This window comes from Chrysochloris asiatica, unplaced genomic scaffold (genome assembly GCF_000296735.1).
Source record: "Chrysochloris asiatica unplaced genomic scaffold, ChrAsi1.0 scaffold00209, whole genome shotgun sequence".
In the NCBI taxonomy this organism is placed as follows: Eukaryota; Metazoa; Chordata; class Mammalia; order Afrosoricida; family Chrysochloridae; genus Chrysochloris; species Chrysochloris asiatica.
In genome coordinates this window covers 241,051-266,181 of record NW_006408727.1, presented here as the reverse complement: position 1 = coordinate 266,181, position 25,131 = coordinate 241,051, and the positions used below count along the sequence as shown (strand labels likewise).

The following is a 25,131-nucleotide window of genomic DNA, read 5'->3' as shown; positions in this document are numbered from 1 at the left end:
CTGAAGTAGGTGGTGGCAGGTAGAGATGCCTTTCAAATGCTGCTGTTTGGTCCTTGCAGTTGGTTTTGTGACCTGAAATTGAGGTTGATTTCCTCACCAATGAGGGGGAGTTTATTATGCAGAGCAATGTTTAAGGTTCTTAATAGCCTCTCCTCATGAACCTCCCTAGATTACTTAGTCTTTTGTTGGGTCAATATTGAAATGGCATTAATGTGTACATTGTTCTAGGTCCTGGGGTCCAGAAAACAAGACCAAGATTAAGTCCCTGTCCAGGTAGAAGATCCAAAAGTTAATTAGATCTTTCACTTATATGACATGTAAATTTAACTAAGTACTGTATTTGTAAGGTGTGTGCACCTGGTAAATATGAAAACTCAGAAGAATTATTTATGAGGGAACTTCGAAACGTTTGTGGAAATTTTCCATTATCTTTTCATTCCATTTTCCATGAACTTTTTGAAGCCCCTAAATACTTCCTCTGAAGATGAAAAATAGCCCATCTTTTGTATTATCTTTTTCTTGGCTCATTTGTAGAGTAAGTAAACCTTCCCATTGAAATGGTTTGTAACTGGAGTTAGCACTATTATGACAAACCTGAATTTATATGTATTAGTAGGAGTGTTGTTACGTGCCATCAAGTCAGTTTGGACTCACAGTGACCCTCTATAGGGTTTCTGAGGAGCAGCTGATGGATTTGAATTCCTGACCTTGTGGTTCACAGTCCAGTGCTGATCCTACAGTGCCACACCAGGAGTCTATATGTTAGCATGTTGTTGTTGTTGTTATGTGCCGTGGAGTCGGTTCTGACTCATAGCAACTGTTCGTTATTCAGTCAAAATTCTAAGTTTAAAAATTAAACATTATTATACAGGTGGAGGGAGTGTGGTATGGTAGGAATAGAGAGCCCGTGGGTTGGGAACCAGAGAGGTTTTGCATCAGTTCTCTGGGTGTCTCCAGAGTCTAAATGAGGACCTGTAGCTCGAACCTGGGCTCTCAGAAATCCACGTTCTTGTTGGTACTGCCCTTAGGAACTGTGTGCATGGTCTCCTAGGTCTCCCTAGTCTGGAATGGGTGCTGTTTTGTGTGGCTTTGGGGAAGAAATGAGAGCAGCTGGTAGGGAATATTTATCTGTCCTAAAGCTCTCTAGGTCCATTCTACTGAGAGGAGTACACACCTCTTAATTTGATTGACTGTTTGTTTTGTTGCCTGCTCCAGCTCTCAGACTCCAGGTTCTCACTGATGAATGAAGTTAATAGAGGCATTAAAGCTAAAAGTACAAAGTATGTGAGAGTTGTAGCTAAGTCTGGTGGTGGTGGTGATGGTGATGGGCCCGTGGAGTCACTTCCACGCTGCATAGAGTTTCTGAGGCTGTAAATCTTTATGGGAGCAGAAAACCTCATCTTCCTACCGAGGAGCGACTGGTAGTTTTGAACTGCTGACCTTGCGCTCCTTTGTAGCTAACTCTATGGCTATAAAAAGATCGTTAGGTTGGCTGAGTGAGGGTGGCGGTGGATAAGACCTTCCCCTGGGAATAGAGCAACACTACCTCAGAACTGAGTTTCACTCTCATCTTTCCACATACTGTCGGGAGCAACAACTGGCTACTGGCAACATGTGGAAACTACACAGCGGCAATTCTGTAAGCCTGAAAGACAGAAAGCTGAGAAAGTTTGATATAAAATGCCTACTAGGAAACTGACTTTGCTAATGTTTAGGAGTCTGATGTTAAAGCTGTTCGGGATTATTATTCTCAGTTCTGTTGCTTCTGAATCTGTTAGCAACAGCAAAACTCCAATCAGTGATTGCACATTATGTGCATAGTTTATTGAGGAAATGATGCATCTTAGAGGTATGGGTGGCACTGGCACTATGATTTCTCTGAGATGGATTTTGCAGAATATTGAGGGGGAAAGGTGGTGCTGTGGGTTAATGTGCTGGACTGCAAAGGCAGTTTGAACCGCAAGGTCAGAGGTTCGAACTCACCAGCTGCTCCTCGGAAACCTATACAGGATCACTATGAGTCAGAACCAATTTGACGGCACTTAAGGAGCTCTGGTAGCGTAGTGGTTACGAATTGGGCTGCGAACCTTAAGGTCAGCGGTTTGAAACTACCAGCCGCTCCGCGGGAGAAAGATGAGGCTTTCTACTCCCGTAAAGATTTACACCCTCGGAAACCCTGTACAGGGTCGCTATGGGTCGGAACTGACTCGACGGCACGTAACAACAACAAACCAACAGTAAGGAGGATCGTAGAAGAATTGATGCCTTTGAGTTGTGGTGTTGGAGGAGAATACTGAAAGTGCCATGGACTGCCAAAAGAACCAATAGATCGTCTTGGAAGAAGTGCAGCCAGAGTGCTCCTTGGAGGCCAGGATGGCTAAGCTTCGTCTCTCCTACTTTGGACATATTGTCCGGAGGAAACAATCGTTGGAGAAGGATGTCATGCTGGGTAGGGTGGAGGGTCAGAGAAAAAGAGGAAGACCCCCAACGAGATGGATCAGCCAGGTGGCATCATTGATGGACTCAAGTGTGGCAGCGGTAGTGAGGTTGGCCCAGGATCAAACATTGTTTCGTTCTGCTGTGCATGGGGTCGCTATGAGTCGGTTCCGACTCGATGGCACCTGACAACAACAACCACAACAACCAACAGTAACTTTATACTAGAAGTCCTGGGGTGGCACTGTAGTATAAACACTGGATCGCTAAATCGGTTTTGACCACAAGGTTGGCAGTTCAAATCCACCAGCCGCTCCTCAGAAACCCTGTACCGGTTTGCAATGAGTCAAAACCTACTTGACAGCTTCCTACGAGGGCATAAAGGAGCTCTGGTAGCGTAGTGGTTACGAATTGGGCTGCGAACCGCAAGGTCAGCAGTTTGAAACTACCAGCTGTTCCACAGGAGAAAGATGAGGCTTTCTGCTCCCGTAAAGATTTACAGCCTCGGAAACCCTGTACAGGGTCACTGTGAGTCGGAACCGACTCCAAGAGACATAACCACCACCACCACCACCACTAGGGCAGAAATTAGTGGCTTGAACTTCCCAAGCCTGCTTCTTCACAGACCCTTTGCTAATGGAGTTGCGGAGGAACAGACACTGATGGGAGAGCCCACTAGATGGCAGCCTAAGGTTCCTTCCGGGCCCAGTGACAGCCTATTACCTCATGGGCGTTAGTCTAGACACTGCTCTGTTGGATAAGGTGCCAATTAAAACAGGTGAAACTCTCTTTACTGACAATATGAGAGAACGTCAAAAAAATTTGTGGAAAATGGAATTAAGAAAGATAACGAGTGTTTTTGACGAATTTTTTGAAACCCCTTGTAATTAGCTCTAACTCATGTAACCATCCTTAATAAGGATCAGTGAAATGGAAATACAACTCAGCGCATTTTATACTTAAGGAGACGGTTGTTTTTTTACAGTCTGGATAAGATTTCTTGTGCATCTTTCGGTCGTTGTTAAGTGCTTTCGAGTTGGCTCCGACTCATAGTAACCCTGTATAGGATTTCAGAGGAGTGGCTGGTGGATTTGAACTGCTGACCCTGTGGCTCAAACCGACTTTGTGATCAAGTGCTTATCCTACATAGGGACATCGGTTTGCCAGGGTGACTGGACTCACTTCCAACACGCTGCACAACTTTCCCTTTGGCCTTGCTGCTTGGTCCAGAGACTCACAGTTACTTTGTTTAATTGAGCAGTGGCCCTCTTAATGAGTGGTTTCTGTTCCTGTATCTGTTAAAGTGAACATCTGCTCTTCTTCCCCTCACTGGGCACTAGCTGATTTCCGGTGGGTTTGGTCCTGACCATCCTATCCTGTCTAGGGAAGAGCAGGGAGCCGACTTTCTATGTTTCTAGGTTAGCTAATTTCCCTCATCTTTGACTTTCTGCCATCATCATCATGATCATGATTTTATGCACACATGCTTAAAAAAATTAAACCAGACAGCACAGCGCCTAATGTACAGTAAGCCCCGCTCCCATTCTTGCTGTAGCTTCCTTGTGTGCCGTAGTCTCCATCATCCCTGATGTAAAATGCCTACTTTTGTGTCTTTTCTTTCGCTTTCCCAAGCCCTTCTCCACAGAGAGAGCTGTTCAAGATGTGAGCCTGATCGTGCTCACTCCTACGATGGGAAGCAGCTTCCATTGTTTCTAGGATTCAATTGTAAAAATCACTCACTGTGGACCTCAGAAACCCATTATGGGCTAGCTCCAGCTCCTCCTCAGCCTCATCTGGTACCACTTTTCCTTTTCGTTTTTTCCCACTCTAGCTATAACCGTTCTTCTCATCCGTTGGGCTTGGTAATCCTTCCTTCAGCCACTGGGCCTTTTTTTTTGTTTTCATGGCTGCTGCTCAGATCTGGATAGCCCTTGCTCCTCCTCCCCGACAATCTAGTTTTTGCTTGACTTTAACCTCTCAGCTTATGTGCCAGCCCCTTAAAGAAACCTTTTCCAACGTAACCTTTTTAGGTTTATTATTACCAAACATCAGAAAGAACTAAAGAACATTCTAAATTACTCTGGACCCATAGCAATTAAATATTTACCCTTGATTTTTTACTTTGAGATGGTTTCTCATCTCAACAGAGAGATCATGGGAATGTATTTGTAATGCGCTGCAAAGAAAGGATTTTTCGCAACTTTATTGCTGAAAAAGAAATTGGTGTATTTTATTATGAACCATATGTAAGGACTCCTGGTGTGGTGCCGTAGAAATCTGCACTAGACGACAAACCACAAGGTTGGCCGTTCAAACCTACCAGCTGCTCCTCAGAAACCCTATCCAGGTTCACTATGTGTCGGAATCGACTCAACGGCACACAGCAACAACAACCTATGTAAGCTTATAAAATCCACAGAATATTTATTTTGATAATACTTTCAGTGTGTGTTCTCTATACTTAGTAGGTAATGCTTTATGGAGAAACACGAGGAAGCATATCCAGCATTGAAACACTTTCATATTATTGATACTCTTGGTACTTATTGCAAACAGAAAACTAATTTGTAAAGATAACCAATTAGTTTACTTCCTTATGAAAAGTAAACAGTGTGTGACTAACCATTGAAAACAGGTTCTCCTCACCCTGGTTCCCTGGAGAAATGACTGATCTCAAATCTGGGACAGGGAACGGACAAAGTGAGCAGGGACATCTTGTTCCAGAAAGCTAGGAACTGCCTAAAGATTGATGGGAACCTGTCGGAATGACACTGGAGCCAGCTTGAAGGGACCAGTACCCAGACTGGGACAGTTTGTACATCAATCCGAAAGAATAAAGACAGCAACAGATCGCAGCACATGGAACTCAAAACTCTAAACCCATCAATTCAAAAAAATCTAAAAGTGCTGAACAGAACTCTTTACAGAAGGATTCCAGGCAGTAAATGTAGAAGGAAGGATAAGATTGGCCAGTCACCACTTTGTATCTACCAATGCAGTAACTGATTCAGGATGATGTTATCTGTGGATTTTGTATCCTCTGGGCACAGGACGTTAGTGAAGAACAGAATAGCCGTATCGTCAAAGCATCTTCTGAGATAGAACCAACTTGACGACAGCACCAATATGGGGGTGCTGTGCTATGCTAAATACCGTTGAGTCAGTTCCGACTCAGTGACCCTTTGTAGGGTTTCAGAGGAACGACTGGTGAGTTTGAACTGTTGATCTTGCTGTTCAAACCGACCTATATTTTATCCCACAGCGCCAGACCAGGACTCTATTGTTAAAATGGGGTACACTGAGAAGGACACATCATCACATATAGTGTCCCTGTCGAAAGGATGAAGCCTAAATGTTGTTAGGTGTCGTGTAGTTGGTCCTGACTCACAGCAGCCCAGTGAACAGCAAAATGGTCCTACGCCATCTTCACAGTTATTGTCATGTTGCAGCCACTGTAGGAATTTATCTGGTAACTTGAGATTTTGAAGAGTGTGGACCTTTCAAAAAAATGAAAATGTCAAGAAAGAAAAAGTTGGAGCGCTCACTCTGATGAATTAGAGTGCTACAAGAAATGCATGCTCTTTGATTGGATCCAGGATTGGGAAGAAATGGCTATCAAAAAATTTTGGAGACAATTGGGACGTTTGCATTTGGAATGTATATTAGTTAAGAAAGTTAATAAGATGGTTTTAAAAAAAGAGTAATGATGGTATTTTGGTTTAGGAGGAGAATACCGTTGTACTTAGGGGGCGTTTAAGGGTGAAGTGTGCCATCCTGTCTGCAGCTTTCACACAGCTCAGAGAAAAAGTGCACACAAATGTGACAACGTGCTCGTTGGCAGATCCAGGGGGAGGGTCCATGGGCATTTACTATTTCATTTCTTCTGTACATTTGATAAACTTTACAGTAAAAAGTATAGAAAACTCGGTTAGCAAGAGTGTGTTCCCATTTTAGGGTTTTTAGTCTTTCCTTCTGTTAGTGCCCCAACTAAGGAAAAACTCAGGTTATAATTTGCCTTTATTCTGTTTTTCTAGATGTGATACCACAGAAAAACTAAGAAATACTTTGGAGTACTTAAGATCGTTATTAAATGACTCTACAAACTTTAAACTTATTTACAGATATGCGTTTGACTTTGCACGGGTGAGTGTTCTGGAGCCTATCCAGATGTTTCCCTCCCCCCCTTCCCTCCTTCTTCGTTGCATCTTGAGGTTTGACTTTACGTGCCACAGCAGGAAAGTTAAATTAGTCACTCCCAGGATGCTAGTTTGCAATTCTTTCTACATGGACACTTTTTAAACCTACCCCGATTCTGGGCAAACCTAGCGCATGGCAGGAAAAAGCTGTCGTGGGAGGCCTCTGATTGCTCTTGTGATTGGCTTCAAAAGTGGCTTATAAATGGGCATGTCATAGATGCTGTCCTCAATAAATGCCTCTCAGATCAGCTTAGAAAGGCTTTTCCCTCCCAGTTCATACAAAACAGTAAACCTTAGCTCGTTGTGTTTACTGGAATAAGCAAAGCATCCCAATCCAGTTTCGCATTGAGTGTTATTGCTATACTTGAAAGTCATTGGAATTTCAAATGTAAGCTAATTGCAGTTAATTTTACTCGAGTGCAGTTTAGTTTTCTAATCAACGTTGTGAAATGTGGCCATCCCGTGTGTCACATAGTAACCAGGCCCAAGTATGTGAGAGTCATTCCATTGGCGTGAAATAAAAGCCTTCTTTTTCTGCCTGCTCCTAGATAGCAAATTCTGAAATGGTCGTTGGCATTGTATTCATCCAAACAACCCAGACAATTATACTTTACTCAAGAATGTGTTTTCTTTTATGTCTGCAAGTCTGGGAGAGTCCAGTGACTGGGCTTTCTTGACAGACTACATTTCTTAATAATTTTCTTTTAAAACACATGATTCTTTCCTTTTTTTTTTTTTTTTTTTTCACAATTTGCCCTTTTGAGTTCTGCCAGTTCAGCCCTAGCAGTCATTCGATGGGGAATTCTAAGTCATATGTAAGACGAGATTAAACAGTCCTCAGTGGGGCCCTCCATCAGGATTTTTGCATTATTGCTACTTTCCACTAAACACCCACCTTCCTCTCCCACGTGTCTTCTGTGTTGTGATACCCATATAGCTATTCTTGGAACTTGCCTCCTGCCCTTTTGGCCTTTCTGCCTTTAGTCAAGGTGGGTTGCTGCCTACAACCCTATTTCCACACTCACACAGCTCTGTCCAGTGCAAGCTTCTGGCCCAAGATGTTTCCTCTGAGCAGCCTCCTGTGATCATCTTGCCCGAGGGAGATCTTGCTGCCTTCACTTACATAGGCCTGCTATTACTTGTTTGGGCACAGGCCTAAATATTACCTGGCAAAATATTGGAGCGTCTCAATAAATATTGGCAAATAAAGTATTTTTCGGTAATGATGAATAGCCACCACCATAATTCATTAATACTTAATTAACAACTTGATTCAGGTCAGCTAAACTCTGCTCTTATGAGTTTGTTAATGAGTCCTTTCTTTTAAAACTATCTTACAAGTTTCGATATGGTGTATTTTTATTTTCATTCAGTTCAAAATATTTTCCACTTGCCTTTGTGATTTTTTTTTTTTTTTTTTTTAAGTATGTTGTTTATTTTCCAAGTCTGCAGGTTTTCCAGATATCTGTTACTGATAATTGTTGTGGTCACAGAACATATCCTGTATCATTTCTATCTGCTTAAACTTATGGAGACTTGATCTGGGCTCCTGAGTGTGGTCAGCTGTGAGTCTTGTTTTCTGTACACTTGGAAGAATGGCTGTTCTGCTGTTGTTTGCTGGAAGGTTCCATAAATGTCAGTTAGGTCAAGTCGGCTGATAGTGTTGTTCAGGCCTTCCAGATCCTTCTGGCTTTGCTGTCGACATGTTCTTTTAATTACTGAGAAAGGAATGTTGAGCTCTCCAACTGTAGTTGTTTCTCCTGTGACTTCCCAGTTTTTGCCTCATACATTTTGAAGCACATACAGTATTGTAATGTCCTCTTGTTGAATTGACCCCTTTAACATTATGAAATGTCACTTTTTATCCCTGGTAGTATTTCTAGTTCAGAAGTCTACTTTGTCTAATATAAAGAAAGCCATTCTAGCTTTCTTTTAATTAAAGCTTACCTGGTGTACACCTTTCCTCTTCTTTTTACTTTGAACCTATTTGTTTTTTAATGTTTAAAGTGGGTTTTCTGTACAGAGCTTCTGATTGCATCTCACAGTATGTTTTTTGAGATGTTTAAACCATTATGCTGTATAATTTTTAAAAGAAGTGTTATTTTTATGAAATTGTTGTTGTGAAGTGCTGTCCAGTTGATTCTGACTACTAATGACTCTGTATGGAGTTTGAACTGCTGACTTTGCAGTTAGCAGTCAAGTGCTTATCCTACAGTGCCACAAGTGCCACACCAGGGTTCCTTTAAAGAGATTTTGAGAAGGGGGGAAATGTCTTTTAAATTTACCCTGCTATATATCATTTCTGTACTCTTCAATTCCTTTGGTTCCATCCAGCTTTCCATGTTGTATCATGTTCCTTTGCCTAAAAAGTTTCCTTTAATATTTTCATTGTGTAGCTCTGCTAACGATAAATTCTCCAAATGTTTATTTGGTTTTTAATTGAGAAAGCTCTGTTTCTCTGGGTAAACAATTTTAGATAGCTAGTATATTCTTTTAGTACTTTCAAATGATGTCTTTCCATGGTTTGTCCATAGTTTGGGATGATAAGCATGATGTCATACGTACATCTTTCTTCTGTAACCGTTTGTCTGTTTTTGTTTTGTGGTCTCACTGCTTTTCTTTTCTTTTCCAGCAAGTTGCTTATGATGTACCCTGCTATCATTTCCCTTCTGATTATTCTGCTTCAGGTTTGTTGAGCTTTGGGGATTTGTAGGTTTTTAGTTTATATTAACTCTGGAAATTCTTTCAACAATTATTTCATCAAACATTTGTTTCTGTTCCCTCACTGTTTTCCTTTTGGCACTACAGTTGTATCTGTTAGCCAGTGTGACATTGTCCCACAAGTCACTGGTGCTACGTCTTGTTTTGTTTTTCCCCACTCTTTTTTCATTTTGGATAGTTTCTGTTCCTTCAAATTTACTTCTCTTTTCTTTTGAAGTGTCTAATCTGCTGTTAATCCCACTCAGTATATTTATTTTTCTCAGTTTATTTTTTTCATCTCTAGAAATTCCATATGGGTCTCTTAACTCTTTCATTTCTCTTATCACTGAGATACTTTCTTCTACCTTTTTGAACATTGGTCATGTTTATAATAGGCATTTTAATAGCCTTGTCTTCTAGCTCCACCACTTATAGCTTCTTTGCATGTCTACTAATTTGTTTGTTTTTTAAATTCAGTGTTGGATATTGTGAATTTTATCTCGTTGATTGCTTAATTTTGTTTTAGTTTTGAAAATATTATTGGAGTCTCCTCCCCCCTCCCCCACCCGGCCCGGTGCATGAAGTTACTGGGATCAGTTTGATTCTTTGAGACAAGATTATGGTTTTACTCGATGCTGCATATATTAAAGAATCTCCCTCCTCTGACCATTAGGAATACAGACTTACTCTCAGCTCTGGATATGCTTCGGGAATTTCTGCATACTTATTTGTGCTGGTTCTTTCCCAACTATCACACATGTGTGGATAAATATTCAACCAAAGACTTGAGGGGACATTTCCAGCTCTTTCTCTGTATGAGTTTCTCCTTGCTTATATTTTATCCTACTCTTTGTAACCTCTTCAGACTCCAGACTGTCTCCTCAACTTAGCACGACCACTGGGCTCTGTGTGGGCTCCTTCTCCTGTGCTTTAACCTGAAACCCCTGCGCACAGTCAGCATCTTGGGGCTCGCAGCCCTGTGCTGACTCTGCTGCAGTGTGTGAAAGACATCATTTCCTGGGTTTTGTACAGTTTTCTGAGTGGTCACGTGAAAGGGTACATTCTGCCTTCCCGCCCCTTCTCTTTTGTTTTCAATCATTCTTTTTCCTACTACAGAAAATTCTTAGTGATAATGGCTTATAATTAACACAGCACATTTTAAAAAATCATACTTTTAATTTTCTCATGTATTTCAATTTTAATATCTAAAGTATTACATCCTAAGTAGCAGTGGCATGTGCTATAGTAAATATTCTGCATTATACTATAATATCCCAGGAAATAAAATACCCCAAAAATGTTAACACTTCCCCACAGAGATTGCATTTCCCTGGGGCAACAGCCTCTTTCCTCACCTCAGACCTTGTTGGTACCATCAAGACCTTGTATGTCATCAAGTCAGTCCCGACTCATAGCAACCCTGTGTAGGGTTTCCTAGAGCAGCTGGTGGGGTTTGAACTGTTGACCTTGCATTTATCAGTCTAGTGCTTATCGACAGCACCATGCTAGGACTCTCCTAGTTTGCCTTTGATTTGAACTTACTCAAGTTTTACAGATATCATGTTGTTGTTAAGTTTCGTTGAGTCGGTTTTATCTCAGAGTGACTGCGTATAGGGTTTCCATCATCATGGGAGCAGAAAGCCTCATCTTTCTCACGCAGAGTGACTGGCAGGCTCTGACTGTAGACATTATGGTTTGCAGTCCAGTGCTTATCCTTTGGGTCCACCACACTCCACATGTGTCATTGTTGTTGTTAAGTGCTGTCAAGTTGGTTCTGACTCATAGCAACCCTGTATAAAGTTTCCAAGGAATGGCTGGTGAGTTAGAACCATCAACCTTGTAGTTCAAACTGACCTTGCGGTCCAGTGCTTTATCCCACAATGCCACTTTAAGACCAATGGTGTAGTCTTGCCTTTATTTCGATGCTGAAATGGAGCTGGCGGGGGTGGGAGGGCCAGCATGAAGGCCCAGCTCCTGCCCCAGACACCAGGCCATTGCCCTGCCCACAGAGCCTCACCACTTTCCCTGACTATCAACAACTTGAGCCATCTTAAGAAGATAAATCAGTTGCCACTGAGTTAATTCCAACTCATAGTGACCCAATAGGACACAGTAGAACTTCCCATAGGGTTTCTAATCTTTACAGAAGCACCATGGAGCCATCTGGTGAATTCGAACTGCAGACTTTTTCATAGCAGCCAGGTGCTTGTCCTCTGTGCTGCCCAGGGTCCATTAGAGGGCTACTGTTGTTGTTAGGTACCATCAAGTCAGTACTGACTCATAGAGACCCTATGCACAATAGAATGACACGCTGCCCACTCCTCGGCCAACCTCACAATTGTTGCTATACCTGAGCTCATCACTGCCGCCACTGTGCCAATCCACCTCATTGGGGATCTTCCTCGTTTTCTTCAGCCCTCCACTTTACCAAACATGATAGCCTTCTCCAAAGACTGGTCCCTCCTGAAAATAACGTCCAAAGTATAAGAGACGATGTTTGCCTATCCTGGCTAACACAGAGCACTCTGGCGGTACCTCCTCCAACACAGATTTGTTGTTCTTTTGGCAATCCGTGGTACTTCTAATATTCTCCTGCAAAACCATAGCTCAAATGTATCAGTTCTTCTATGGTCTTCCTTATTCACTGTCTAACTTTCACATGCATATGAAGTTATTGAAAGTTTAAAGAGGTCTTGTACAGACTGTTTGCCTAATGCAATACATGTTTGATTTCTTGATTATTGCTTCCATGAGTGTTGATGGTAGATTCGAGAAAAATGAAGTCTTGGACAACTTCAATCTTTTCTCCGTTGTTAAGAATCTTGTTTATTGGTCCAGTGGCAAATATTTTTGTTTTCTTTACATTGAGATGTAATCCATACCAAAGGCTGTGGTCTTTGATCTTCATCAGTAAATATTTTTTAAGTCCTTTTCACTTTCAGACAGCAAGGTTGTATCATCTGCATATCTATAGCAGGTTGTTAATGAGTCTTCCTCCAATCCTGATGGGGAGAAATGGTGGTGTGTAAATCGAATTTTGCTTCTGTTTTTTTATGAATAAGAAGCCCTATTGGCACTGTAGAGTAAACGCTGGACTGGGTGTTAGTTCAACTCCACCAGGCACTCTGGAAGAAGGATGAGGCGTTCTCCTCCCATAAAGATTTACAGCCTCGGAAACCCTATGCAGGGTCACTGTGAGTCAGGATGGCAGTGGATTTGGTTTTGGTTTTTTGTTTTTATGAACAGGAGCTTTTTTCCAAAAGGAAATTTTACTTTATTATAGAAACAAGTATTTTTATCTGAATTACTTTAAATACAAATAGCCTTTTTTCCCCTTTGGTGTTTCTTTTGAAAAGAACTTTGTAAGAACAAGACAATGCGAACAGGCATGATGCTGTGCTATAACTCCTGGGGAGAGCTGACACTTGAAGGGTGAGACGGGGCTGGGGTGAGAAGCACAGAGCAGCAGCAGCAGCCCTGAGGGCCTCACTGGGAACTGAGAAGACGGTGCCTTTATGGTGGTGCTCTTCTCCCAGCAGTCGGGTGCTTTCTAGCACAGAGAGAAAGATTAATACAGTGGAGCAGATTCAGGTGAGAAATCTGAGGGCAGAAGGGAATTGGGAGGAGCTGCCTTACAGGGACTGAGGTGATTTCAGATGAAATTGAGAAGATAGTAAAGTTAGGGAGAACGTCCCAGATGTGAAAAGGAAGCCTTCAAGGAACTGAATAAATGTTTTCCAAAGAGAATGGGAGATTTCTCTGAGGTGAGAAAAATGTCCTCACATTCTTACTTCAAAAATTATCCTGTAGGAAGTTGTAATTGGCCAGCTGATTTTTAGCAAGGGTATTAAGTCCATTTGATGGGGAAAGAAGTGTGTCTTCAACAAAAAGGTGCTGGGAAATATGATTTCCTCATGAAGAAAAATAAAACTGGATCCATGTCTCACAACATACGTAAAAACAAATGCTAAATTGGTTTTGGACCTAAATGTACAAACTAAAGTCATAAAATTCTTAGAAGAAAAAGCAGAACCTAGCCCAATAATAAATTATCTGAGGTAACGTAAAAATTACAAACAACAAAAAGCAAAATAAATAAACGAGACCTCATAAAAATAAAAACTTGTGCATTAAAAACCTTTATCAAAAAGTGAAAAGACAAGCTATCAACTGGGAGAATACGTTCGGAAACCATATATTTGACAAGAACTTCATAATGTAAATATATACATATAACTTTGACAACAATCAAAAGACAACCCAATCATAAAAGGGGAAAGGGCCTTGAATAGGCATTTCATCAAAGAGAGCGTTCAAATGACCTCCAAATACATGAAAAGGTTCTCCGTGTCATTAACCATCAGATAGATGTAAGTCAAAATCACAGTGAGATAGCATTTCATTCCTCAGAAACTCTATACAGGGTCACTATGAGTTGGAATCAACTGGACGGCGCATAACAACAAGGATGATTACATTTTTTTTGTATTATAAAAAGGAAGATAACAAATATTGGTGAATATTTGTTACCCAGGAAATTGGAACCCTAACCTATTGCTGGTAGGAATACAAAACAAATATTATAAAAAGCAGTGTGGCAGTTCCTTAAACTAAAAATGAAACTCTTGTTTGTTGTAGTTAAGTGCTGTCAGTTGGTTCTGACTCATAGTGACCCTGAGTAGGGTTTCCAAGGAGTGGCTGGCGGGTTGGAGCCACCCACCTGTGGCTCATCCTACAGTGCCTACACCATGACTCTTAAACTATCTTGTTGTTGTCATTAGATGCTATCAAGTTAAGTACTGACTCATAGTGACCCTGTGCACAACAGAACAAAGCACTGCCCAGTCCTGGGCCAACCTCACAATCGTTGCTATGGCTGAGCCCATCGCTGCTGCCACTGTGCCAGTCCATCTCATTGGGGGTCTTCCTTTTTTTCTACGACCCTCCACTTTACCAAACATGATATCCTTCTCTAGTGACTGGTCCCTCTTGACAATATATCTGAAGTATGAGAGACAAAGTTTGGCCATCCTAGCTTCCAAGAAACACTCTTGCTGTATGTACTTTTTCCAACACACATCTGTTTGTTCTTTTGGCAGTCCATTTTAATATTATTCTCCAACACTGTAACTCAAATCCGTCAATTCTTGTATGGTCTTCCTTATTCATTGTCCAATTTTCACATGCATATGAGATTATTGAAAATACCATGGCTCGGGTCAAGCGCATGTTAGTCCTCAAACTGACATCTTTGCTTTGCAACACTTTAAAAGGTCTTGTGCAGCAGATTTGCCTAATGCAATACGTCATTTGATTTCTTGACTGCTGCTTCCATGAGTGTTAACGGTTGATCTGAGCAAACCATCTTAAAACCCAGCAATTTCATTCCTAGGTATAGACCCCAAAGACTTGAAATCAGATGCTCAAAAAGAAACTTACACGCACACACTATTGTTCATTGAAGCACTATTCACAATAGTCCAAATGTAGAAACAACATAAATGTCCATCAACATACATCTATATGTTGTTACGTGTCATTAAGTCAGGTCTGACTCATAGGGACCCTGTTATTAAGTACCAAAGAGTCATAGTGACCTTGTGTTGGGTTTCCAAGGAGTGGCTGGTGAGGTTGAACTGCCAATCTTGCAGTTCAAACCAATCTTGCGATCCAGTGCTTGGCCTATAGAACCATACTGTAGGATAATCACTGGACCCCCAATGTCAGTTTGAACTGCAAAGTCAGCAATTCAAATATAACAGCTGCTCCTCAGAAAACCTGTACAGGGTGGCTATGAGTCAGAACCAACTTGATGACACTTAACAACAACAGCGTACATACACACACACACACACACACACACACAAGGGTGAGTCAAAAATTGTCCACACTCTGGCTGTAGCGTTTATATTAATCAACTTTTAGAAGAGACAAATTATTTTTGACATAATCTCCTTGGTTTTCAGTACACTTTGTCCATCTGTCAACAGGCATTCATATTCCCTTATTTTAAAATGTTTTAGGCTGAGCTGCTAGCCATGATTGCACTGCTGTTTCCACTTCTTCATCAGAGTTGAATGCGCATCCTCAAAGGGATACTCTCAGGGAACTAAACAGATGAAAGTCTGATTGAGCAAGATCAGGATGATGGGGAGGTTGCTTTAACACCTCAAAATGGAGTTTTCACAAAGTGCCAGCAGTGTGAGTAGAGGCGAATGGACATGCATTGTCATGCAAGATTACAGCACTATTGAATATTGAATAGCAAGCAGTCCTCTGTGTTTAATATGAAGATTAGGTTTCAGCTCTTCAATGAGTAGCTCACTGTAATGAGCACTGTTGATGTTGAACCTTTTTCCTGATAGTGTTCCAGTACTGACCCTTGAGAATCCCAGAAAGCTGAAAGCATCCAACTGATGGTTAACTTTTGAACTTTTTCTTGGTCACCAATTGAGGATGTTTCATTCTTTGCCGTTTACTCTCAGGCTCAGAGTGATAAATCCCTGTCTCATCACCAGTAATGATTTTTTGAATGAAACTTTTACCTTCCTTTGAGTATCAGTTCAAATTTTGTTTGCAGATGGCTACTTTCATACCTGCACAGCAGTGACCTTGAATGGAAATGCTGATACGACAGTGCAGCCAACAGAAGTTTCAGTATAACCGTGGTTCAGATAATCACTCGTGTGTGTGTATAAGACAAATACATAGAGAACAAAGTCTGTTAGTGGTTCTCAAGGCTGATAAGAAAGGATAGAGGTTGATAAGGCTGATGGGAACACCTTGTTGACTAATGGTAGGACCCACTACTAGTCTGTCTGTTTGCCATACCTTGGTGGCTTGCGTGTTGGAAGCTATACCACCAGTGTTTTAAATATCAGCAGGGTCACGTGTAGTGGACAGATTTCAGCAGAGCTTTCAGACTAGCAAGAGGAGAGGGAGACTACTTCTGAATGGTTAGCCACTGAAAACCTGAGTAGTAACAGAACTGTGTCAGATATAGTGCAGGAGATGAAAACTAGGTAGCTGTGAAACATTGTCAGATATAGTGCCGGAAGGTGAGCCTCTCAGCTTGGAAGGCACTCAAAATATGATTAGGGAAGAGCTGCCTCCTCAAAGTACAGTTGACTGTAATGACATAAATGGAGAAAAGATAGGGCATAACTCAAAATGAAGGGAAACAGTTACAACTATCCATTAAAAATCAACATGGTGTATACAAAGTGGGAATCCAGGAAAATTGGAAGTTGTCAAAAATGAAATAGAATGCATAAAGACCCATATACAAGGCATTAAGTGAGCTGGTATCGGATATTTTGAATCAGACAGTCAATGGTTTACTACACCAGCAATGTCAAACTGAAGAGGAATTATCAAAATAATTATCACGTTAATCATCAAAAAGATTTCTAAGTCTGTCTTTAAGCACAGTGCTGTCTGTGAGAGGATCAAATCTATATGACTGCAAGGAAGACCAGCTAACATCACTACTATTCAAAATTATGTACCAACCATTAAGGCGAGTGGTGATGAAATTACAACATAAAAGTGACTGTACACATGGACCTCACCAGATGACACACACAGGAATCAAGTTGAGTACATCTGTGGGAAGAGACAGTGTTTCCCACTGTCTTTATCAGCCAAAACATGGCCAGGGGCAGACAGTGGGGAAAAAAGCATCAATTGCTCACTTAAGGCTAAAGCTGAAGAAAATTAGAACAAGTCCGCAAGAACCAAAATTTGCCCTTCAATACATCCCATCTGAATTTAGAGATGATCTCAAGAACAGGTTTAATGAATTAGACACTAATGACTGAAGACCAGAAGAGTTGTGGGGTGACATCAAGACCATCATACAGGAAGAAAACAAAAGGTCTTTAAAAAGACAGGAAAGAAAGAAAAGATAAAAATGAATGTCAGACAAGACTGAAATTTACTAGTGAATGTGAAGAAGCTAAAGTGAAAGAAAGATACAAGAAAGTACAAGAGGTGAATCAAAATTTTCAAAGGGCATTTCAAGACAACAGTCATGAATTATAATGAAACGTGTGAAGACCTGGAGTTAGAAAACCATAAGGGAAGAGCATATTCAGAATTTCTCAAGCTGAACTGAAGAAAAAGTAAAAGCCTCAACTTGCAATATTGAAAGACTCCGTGGGCAAAATATTGAATGATGCACAAAGTATGAAAAGAAGATGGAAGACATACACAGTCACTGTACCAAAAAGAAATCATTTCTATTCATCCATTTCAAAAGGTAATATATGATCAAGAACCGATGGTACCAAAGGAAGAAGTGCAAGCTGCGCTGAAGACCTTGGTGAAAAATGATTCCAAGAAGTGAAAGAATACAAATGAAAATGTTACAACAAGCTGATGGAGCACTGGAGGTGCGCACTCATCTAACTGAAGAAATTTGGAAGACAGCTACCTGAACAACTCGTAGGAAGACATCTGTATTTGACCTCATTCCAAAGAAACATGATCCAACAGAATGTGGACTCCATCGAAACTATCATTTATATCACATGCAAGTAAAATTTTGCTGAAGATAATTTTAAAACAATTGTAGCAGTACATCTACAAGGAGCTGCCAGAAAACCAAACTGGATTCAGAGGCAGACATGTTGTTGTTAGGTGCCATCGAGTCGGTACCGACCCATAGCGACCTTATGCACAGCAGAACGAAACACTGCCCGATCCTGGGCCAACCTCACTACTGTTGCCATGCTTGAGTCCATCGATGCTGCCACTTGGCCAGTCCATCTCGTTGGGGGTCTTCCTCTTTTTCTCTGACCTTCCACCCTACGAAACATGACATCCTTCTCCAGTGACTGGTCTCTCATGACAATATGTCCGAAGTATGAGAGACGAAGTTTGGCCATCTTGGCCTCCAAGGAGCACTTTGGCTGCACTTCTTCCAAAACAGATCTATTGGTTCTTTTGGCAGCCCATGACACTTTCAATATTCTCCAACACCATAACTCAAAAGCATCAATTCTTCTATGGTCTTCCTTATTCACTGTCCAGCTTTTGCATGCATATGAGGTTACTGAAAATACCATGGCTTGGGTCAGGTGCACTTTAGTCCTCAAGCTGACATCTTTGCTCTTCAACGCATTAAAAATGTCTTGTGCTCAAGACTTACATTCTTTCGTGCTCTCTCGGTTCTTTTACTTGAGTAGTTGTATTATAGAGGACTGGCCAGGGTCTTTGCCCAGCGTTTGTAATCCCTGTGGTCTGAAATGTCAGAAGTCTTCAATGCAGGCCTTCTGATTTCACCCAACAATCTCTCACTTGATGGTCCCATTTATGTTTGTGCAGCATGATTGCTTATAGTTTTTTGGACCCCAACTATTGGAAAATTTCAGCGTGTTTTTTCTGTTGAAAAGATCTGCCTTTATAATTTTAATAATTCAGGGTTCCTCTGAGCTATTCACACCAATTTTTGTAACTTGGGAATATGTACATTATCTGATCCCTAGATGTTTGTAAGTTCATTTTTGTAGTATCGTGTGTGCCTGTTGCTTAAGACCCTGTTTGTTTTCATTGTTGTTTCTTAAGTCACGCATGCTACTTACGAGAAAGCCGTCTACTTTTCACAGCTTCCAGGAAGACCTAGTGTGGAATAGTCTTACACAAACCAATTTTATTTTTGTATTAGGACTCCAGATCAAACTTTTATAAAACCGTATGAAGCTTCATAAGTCTTTTAGCTTAGGGAGTGCATTAATACTGTATGCAAAACTTCTTGGAATATTTGAAGCGTAAGGTCTTTGAGGTTTACAGCTGTATTATTAGAGGCCTGATCTTATCCTGTAACTGCTGTTTTTTAATTTCCATGTAAGGAGGAAAGTAAGGTAGATTATAATAGTATACTTTGGGGGTGGGTACATCTTTATTGTATAGAACCTGTTCGGTTACTATAATTTGTAAATAAAACATTTTCTATTATTTTAAATTACAGCTGAATGAAATATATACCCACTTATCTTGAGGCAGGAGATGGGCAGGGAGGAAAGTTGCCATTGCGTTCGCCTTTAATGGGCCTTGAGGGGATGCTAGTTGTCTCCTTACCAGGCTGTCTCCAGGCACCTTCAGCTCAGATTCTAGCCTTACAACATGGGTCAGCCCCTGCTCCTTGGTACTCCATGGGCAGAGGTCCCGGGAGCAGTTGGTGTTGACAGTATACTGTTTAATTCCTTGTGAGGAGCTTCCGGATAGCTTTGCTCTACTCCTTGAATTTGTTAAGGTAGTTACTTTAAAAAAAAAAAAAAAAAAAAAAAATGCCCATAATATTGATGGCTACCTGATGCATCCTGGGAGATTCATTTCCGTTTTAATTGGGACCTCCTTGCAGAGACTGCCACTAGGATCATTGTCAGGGAGTTTATCTGAGAGTGTCTATTTTGTCATGCAGTAGATGTTTGCTGTGGTGTCTAGACTGTGGTACTCTCAGGAATCTGTAGCGTTTCTGGTTTGCTTACTTGTCCTTAGCCTTGAGTCCACCCCCGGGCAATGTCGGTGATCAGTGAGTGCATCTGTAATATCTTTCTCTTATTTGCTAGGCAGAAGATGGTGTTAGTGATTACGAGCTGCTGTCTGGCACCCTTGCAGAGCAGGAGTAAGTGAGTGCTGTTCAGCTCTCCAACCCTGTGAGTCCGATGCCTTTCCTCCATGTTTTGGCATCCCTGCCAAACACATGCATTGAAATCCTTCATGATCATCAGTGTGTCAGATGATTATATTGTTGCAAAGAGTCTGTCCAGGTCTTTTGTTCCTTTTGATTTATTTATTTTGTCATCTTAGTGTATGTCTATTGTGACTGGGACGTATAGGCACTGATGATGTTGAAAGAAGGCACAATGTATATCTCAAGGCAAGATTAGGTATTTTGGGTTCAGTGATTGATTACAAACTGCACAAAGGGAAAACTTTCCCAGAGCCACCTTGTCGGCAGCGAGTGCTGCTGCTGATGGGGTTGGCCCAATTTTGCAGGGCCGCATATGTTTTCTCAACAGTGTACTCATTTTTTCTTTTAGATTGCTTCATAGTGTGGTGTGTTGTTGCTGTCTACCACACTTACGATACAGGGTAGGAGGAAGTTTTCCATTTGCTTGCACAGTGCATTGCAGAAGTGTAAACCCTTGAAATGCACCAGATGAATGAGGTTTCATTGGTGAGAGGGGGATTCTCCAGAGCATCTGTTGTACCATCATCCTCTTTTCCACTGGGAGTGAGCACTCTGCACATGGCCAAGGGACAAGCAGAAAACTCTTGTCAAAAGAAGGCCCACCTGCTTGCGTAGAATGCTGGGATTGGGATTTCTACCCCTACCCACAACCACACTTCAGCTGTGTGTCCCGTGACCGCGAAGGGTGACGCGGAGCCGTGTAACCTGGTCTGTACGAGAATGGTTGTTACGTTTTAGGACTGAGACTTTGGTGCACATCTTCCTTAGCGGCAGGTTTCCATCCTGGCACCACCTGCCTTGTGTGTTATTGCTGAGTGAGGAGGAGCCCTTTACATTTTCTGTACTGTTGAAGACCTACACTTTTAGGTCCAGTGTCATGACTAGAAATGCATTGGGTACTAAAGAGCCCTGGAGAAAAGCAGTTTACTATTCCGGAGTTTTGTATGACTGCCTCTATGGCTGACCGGAGTAGTTACAGTTTTGTCCCTGGACTTGGTGAACATTTATATTCCACCCCCAACTGGATAGTCAGGCATTTTTTTCCCTTGGTAGAAAAGTACTTGTGCAGATTTCCACTCTACTCAAGAATACCACATCGAGGCTAGCTTTGCCTATGGAGGATTACCACGTTACAGTCCCAGGGCCTCCTCTCCTTCCATAGACACTGCCCATTTAGAGTTCCAGAATGAAAACATGTCAGAAGGATAGGAATGAGGAGTTAGAATCCTTAACTGCAAATACAGTGGGGACAAACTTAATCTTCCCACGTTCAGGTTTATGTACTGTTTTCTGATTTCGTAGTGGAATGTTGTCTTTGCTTGGCTGCTAGTCAAGCCTCTTCGGCTAGGGTGACTCCCATCTAACAATTCCCAGGTAAGGGGGATTGTAGAAGTAGACACAACACTTCCCCACTGAGTGCATCCTCTTATTCAGAGAAAAGCTCTAGAGCTCCAGTTTCTTATTTTGAGCCAAATTTAATTCCAGCATGTTTAGGTGTAAGAAAAATATTTGCTAGTGAAATAAACGTAAGCAACTCTATTTTAGGAAACTTAACTCTTAAGCATGAGCACTGAAACCTTTCAACCTCCATGTAGAAGCGTTATGGGTTTGGGATCAACAATTAGGATTTTGAGAGTTGTCATATATGTCAAATAAGCAAGTGATTGAGTTACAGATTTTTGTTTATATCAGGAAATAATTGTGGATACTACTATGACATAACTAATTGATTTTGCATTAGGGTGATCCTTCAATTGACATGAATCTTTCTCACAGTGAATTTATATAGTACCCAAAATGATGGGGCCTTCCTACCTTAGTCTCAATTCAGGGCCTCCATGGTATGTAATCATTGAGCTGTTGACTAATTTGTTGTTGAAGTTAAATATAAAACTTGGATTACTGGAATTTATTATTTGGGGGCATCGGCTCATCCTTGTTTTTGTTTATTAAACAGGAAAAGGACCAGCGCAGCCTAGACATAAACACTGCCAAGTGCATGTTGGGACTGTTATTAGGAAAAATCTGGCCCCTTTTTCCAGTTTTTCACCAATTCTTAGAGGTACCAAATTGTTATTTTATGAAATGTTATGTTTGCTTGCTTAGAACTACCAAATATATTGACTGAACTCTATCTTACCGTTTTCGCCCTGCACTTCCTGCCTGTAGGAGTTAATGGTGGCATGGTGGCCCATCAGCAGCAGCCTGGTTTTGAAGCGTGTCTGTCTACATGTTTAATGTTGTCTTGCATCAGTCCACGTTACAAATGCATCAGAAACAGCCCAGGCCGTGTCCATACCACCCTTTCTCATTCCCATTTCAAGAGCTTTTCTTTCATTGATATTTACTGCTCTTCAAAACAATAGATTTAATTTATTTTCCTGGCTTTAGATGGATTTCTAATTTTATTAAGCAAAGGTGAAAAGCCAAGAAAGACAGCCATCTGCCTTGTTACATTATCAACAAGGGTATTTTGAGTTTGTCATCTCCAAGTGACTTGGAGGCCTTAGAGTGATTTAAATATGAGCAAAATGGCAATATATCCTTCAGCTTAACTTTTCTTCAGATCTGTATTAGAAATAGTCCTGTACTTTATTCAATTATTGTTGGTTGGGTGTTTGCTTTAAACATTCATGATCAAAAATTTTGAGCTACTTGTTATTAGCAGCTGGTTTTGACGAGACATACAGGAAGTCTCTAGATGTAAGCTTCATATACTTGGATTGTCACATGTGGCCTCCTCGTTGTTCTCCTATCCCAACCCCCCCCCCCCTTTTTTTTTTTAATGTCCTTTGCTTGCACAGATGAGATTGTTGGGTCTTTGGAAAATCCTAGATCCTACCTTGACTCCACTTTCCCTCTAGAAATAGCCTTCTTACCATTTATGTTAAGTAATAGTGTAGAAAAACTCTCACCTGATACAATTCTTTGACAACAGTTGTTAGAATTTGCTTTGAACCTCACTAACCTGGAATATCTGAGCAAAGGTATGAAAAGTAGTTTTGATATACATATTTATTTACGTGACAGTCTGTCTCAAAATAAACTGTCCTAATATCACTGAAAACCCCCATGAAATAAGTTAGCTCTGCTTGAAAATAAATCAGAAGTACCTTCTTGTTTTCCAAGAATTTAGCAAGATATTGAGTGTGATTATATGTATTAGTATTCTTTAACGGAAAGGCCTTACCTCTGGACATTTGACTTCGCCCAATTCCTGGCATATCATCCGCTAGCTACTTCAATGACGAGGCTTTGCTTTTAATTGCTTAGAAAGTTAAACTTGTCCTCTGTGCTTTGTTCTTTTCTCTCTCTCTGTCTCTCTCTCTCTGATTACATAGATTAGTTTGCATTTTTCTTTTTAAAAAGCGAATAGTAACTCCAGTTTCTTAACTGCAGCTTTTCTTGTGTTTGCATCCAGAAAACCATTATCTCAACTCTCTTTGCATTTTTTTGTACTTGTATTCCTTTAGTATGTTCCTGATTTTAGTGACGAGTTTGAAAAATTGTTGGTTCTGAGTTTTATTTTTTAAATCTCTAGGCAGGGATGTTCTATTTTAAAATACATATAATTGCATTATTTCTTCTCTAAGAGGAATTGGAAAACTTCTTGAGGCAGTTCAGGTTTGAATTGTTGGAAACATCACTTTGTCCCATGGCAAGAACACCACTTAGTAATTTGTTGCCGAATGGCCCAGTGCAGCGCCCCTCTGAAGTTGACCGCTTGACCGTAAGCTGTGCCATCCCGTCAGGGATTAGTGAGTTAGCACTAACTTTGTGCCAGTCGCAGAATGAAGCGCTTTGCATAAATCCTTGCAACCTCTCTGTGAAGTAGGTATTGTCCCATTTTATATAACAGGCCTTTTGCAGTCAAACAAATTTACTTGTCGAGATAGAAAGTGGTGTTCCTTGGATATGCTTGCCATTTTTATTCTGAGTCCTCATAAAACTGTTGTGGTGAAACATGGTCATCTTAAATTCTGCTCTGCTCTCCCTCACCATCCTCACCTGGTGCTTACCACACGTCCAGTGCGAAGAGTTAACCTTACATGAACTTGGATAAGTTGATTCAGACAGCAGTTGAAACCCTCCCATGTGTTGAGTTCACATGTCAGTAATTCATGCTACTTTTTCCCTCCATCAGCAATCAAAATATAAAGTCATTAACAAAGACCAGTGGTGCAATGTGTTAGAGTTCAGCAGAACAATTAATCTTGACCTCAGCAACTACGACGAAGATGGAGCATGTAAGTCCTAACACTGGCCTTCCCTCCCTCCTCCTTCCACGCCCTCCTCCTCTCCCTCCTCCTTCTGGTCCTCCTCTTCCTCCTCCTTGTCAGGAGCGTCCTCACAGCCCCTGTCTTTTCTGTCTTCTCTTCAGGGCCGGTTTTGCTGGACGAGTTCGTGGAATGGTATAAAGACAAACAGATGTCATAGGACTTTATGCACGGCAGCGAGAGAGTCACTGTCACCACAGTTCTGTCAACCATTAGCCATAAATTGCTGTTCGTATCAAAGCGCATGCTGCTTTCCTCACACTGTCTCCCTCTTGTGGGGACGTTTTGGCGTCTGCTATTGAATGGGCCAGCTCTGCTTGCTGTGTGGCATTGTTCTCTTGGAAGGCTGCTTTGCAGTTTGTATTTACACTACAGATTGGTGAATCTGCCAACGTCCTCACTGTGATGATGTGTATATTGCTGTTTAAATTTTGTATATGTGTATAAAAAAAAAAAAAAAAAAGCTTCACACCTAGAGATTATTTCTGCAAAAATGTATTGTAAAAATAATTTTGTGGCATATTTCTAGTCCCTTTTTTCAAATGAACCTGTTATATTTTATTTGGTCTCAAATGTAGCATTTCAGAAAGCAAGACAAAACAGCTGTTACCATGCACGAACATTGCCAGAACTCATCTTTACTGTTTAAGAGGCCAATTTCGGGATGGAGGAGGGAGTTCCTAACTCTTCAGTAGCATATGCCAAATGTCATTTGGTTTACTTAACCAAAGGAGCATTTTAAAATTGGGGAAGTTATCATTTGAACACAGAGACATGTACCATGCTATGAATCGTTTCCACTGTACACCATGCAAGGTATTGGGTT

At 41.1% G+C, this 25,131-nt stretch overlaps 1 protein-coding gene across 2 annotated transcripts in view; it reads left to right on the top strand.

Moving 5' to 3' along the window:
* DCUN1D4 (DCN1, defective in cullin neddylation 1, domain containing 4) overlaps positions 1–24,497 on the top strand; it is a 93,213-nt gene extending 68,716 nt beyond the window's left edge. Inside the window, exons 7-10 of one of the 2 annotated variants that reach the window (XM_006872664.1) lie at positions 6,471–6,579; positions 21,986–22,090; positions 24,173–24,275; positions 24,410–24,497. In XM_006872664.1, coding sequence (XP_006872726.1) covers positions 6,471–6,579; positions 21,986–22,090; positions 24,173–24,275; positions 24,410–24,465 — 373 coding nt within the window. In that variant the 3' untranslated portion in view covers positions 24,466–24,497. The remainder of the gene's footprint in view (positions 1–6,470; positions 6,580–21,985; positions 22,091–24,172; positions 24,276–24,409) is intronic. The other variant, XM_006872665.1, reaches the window with a different exon arrangement.
* The last annotated feature ends 634 nt before the right edge of the window (positions 24,498–25,131 follow it).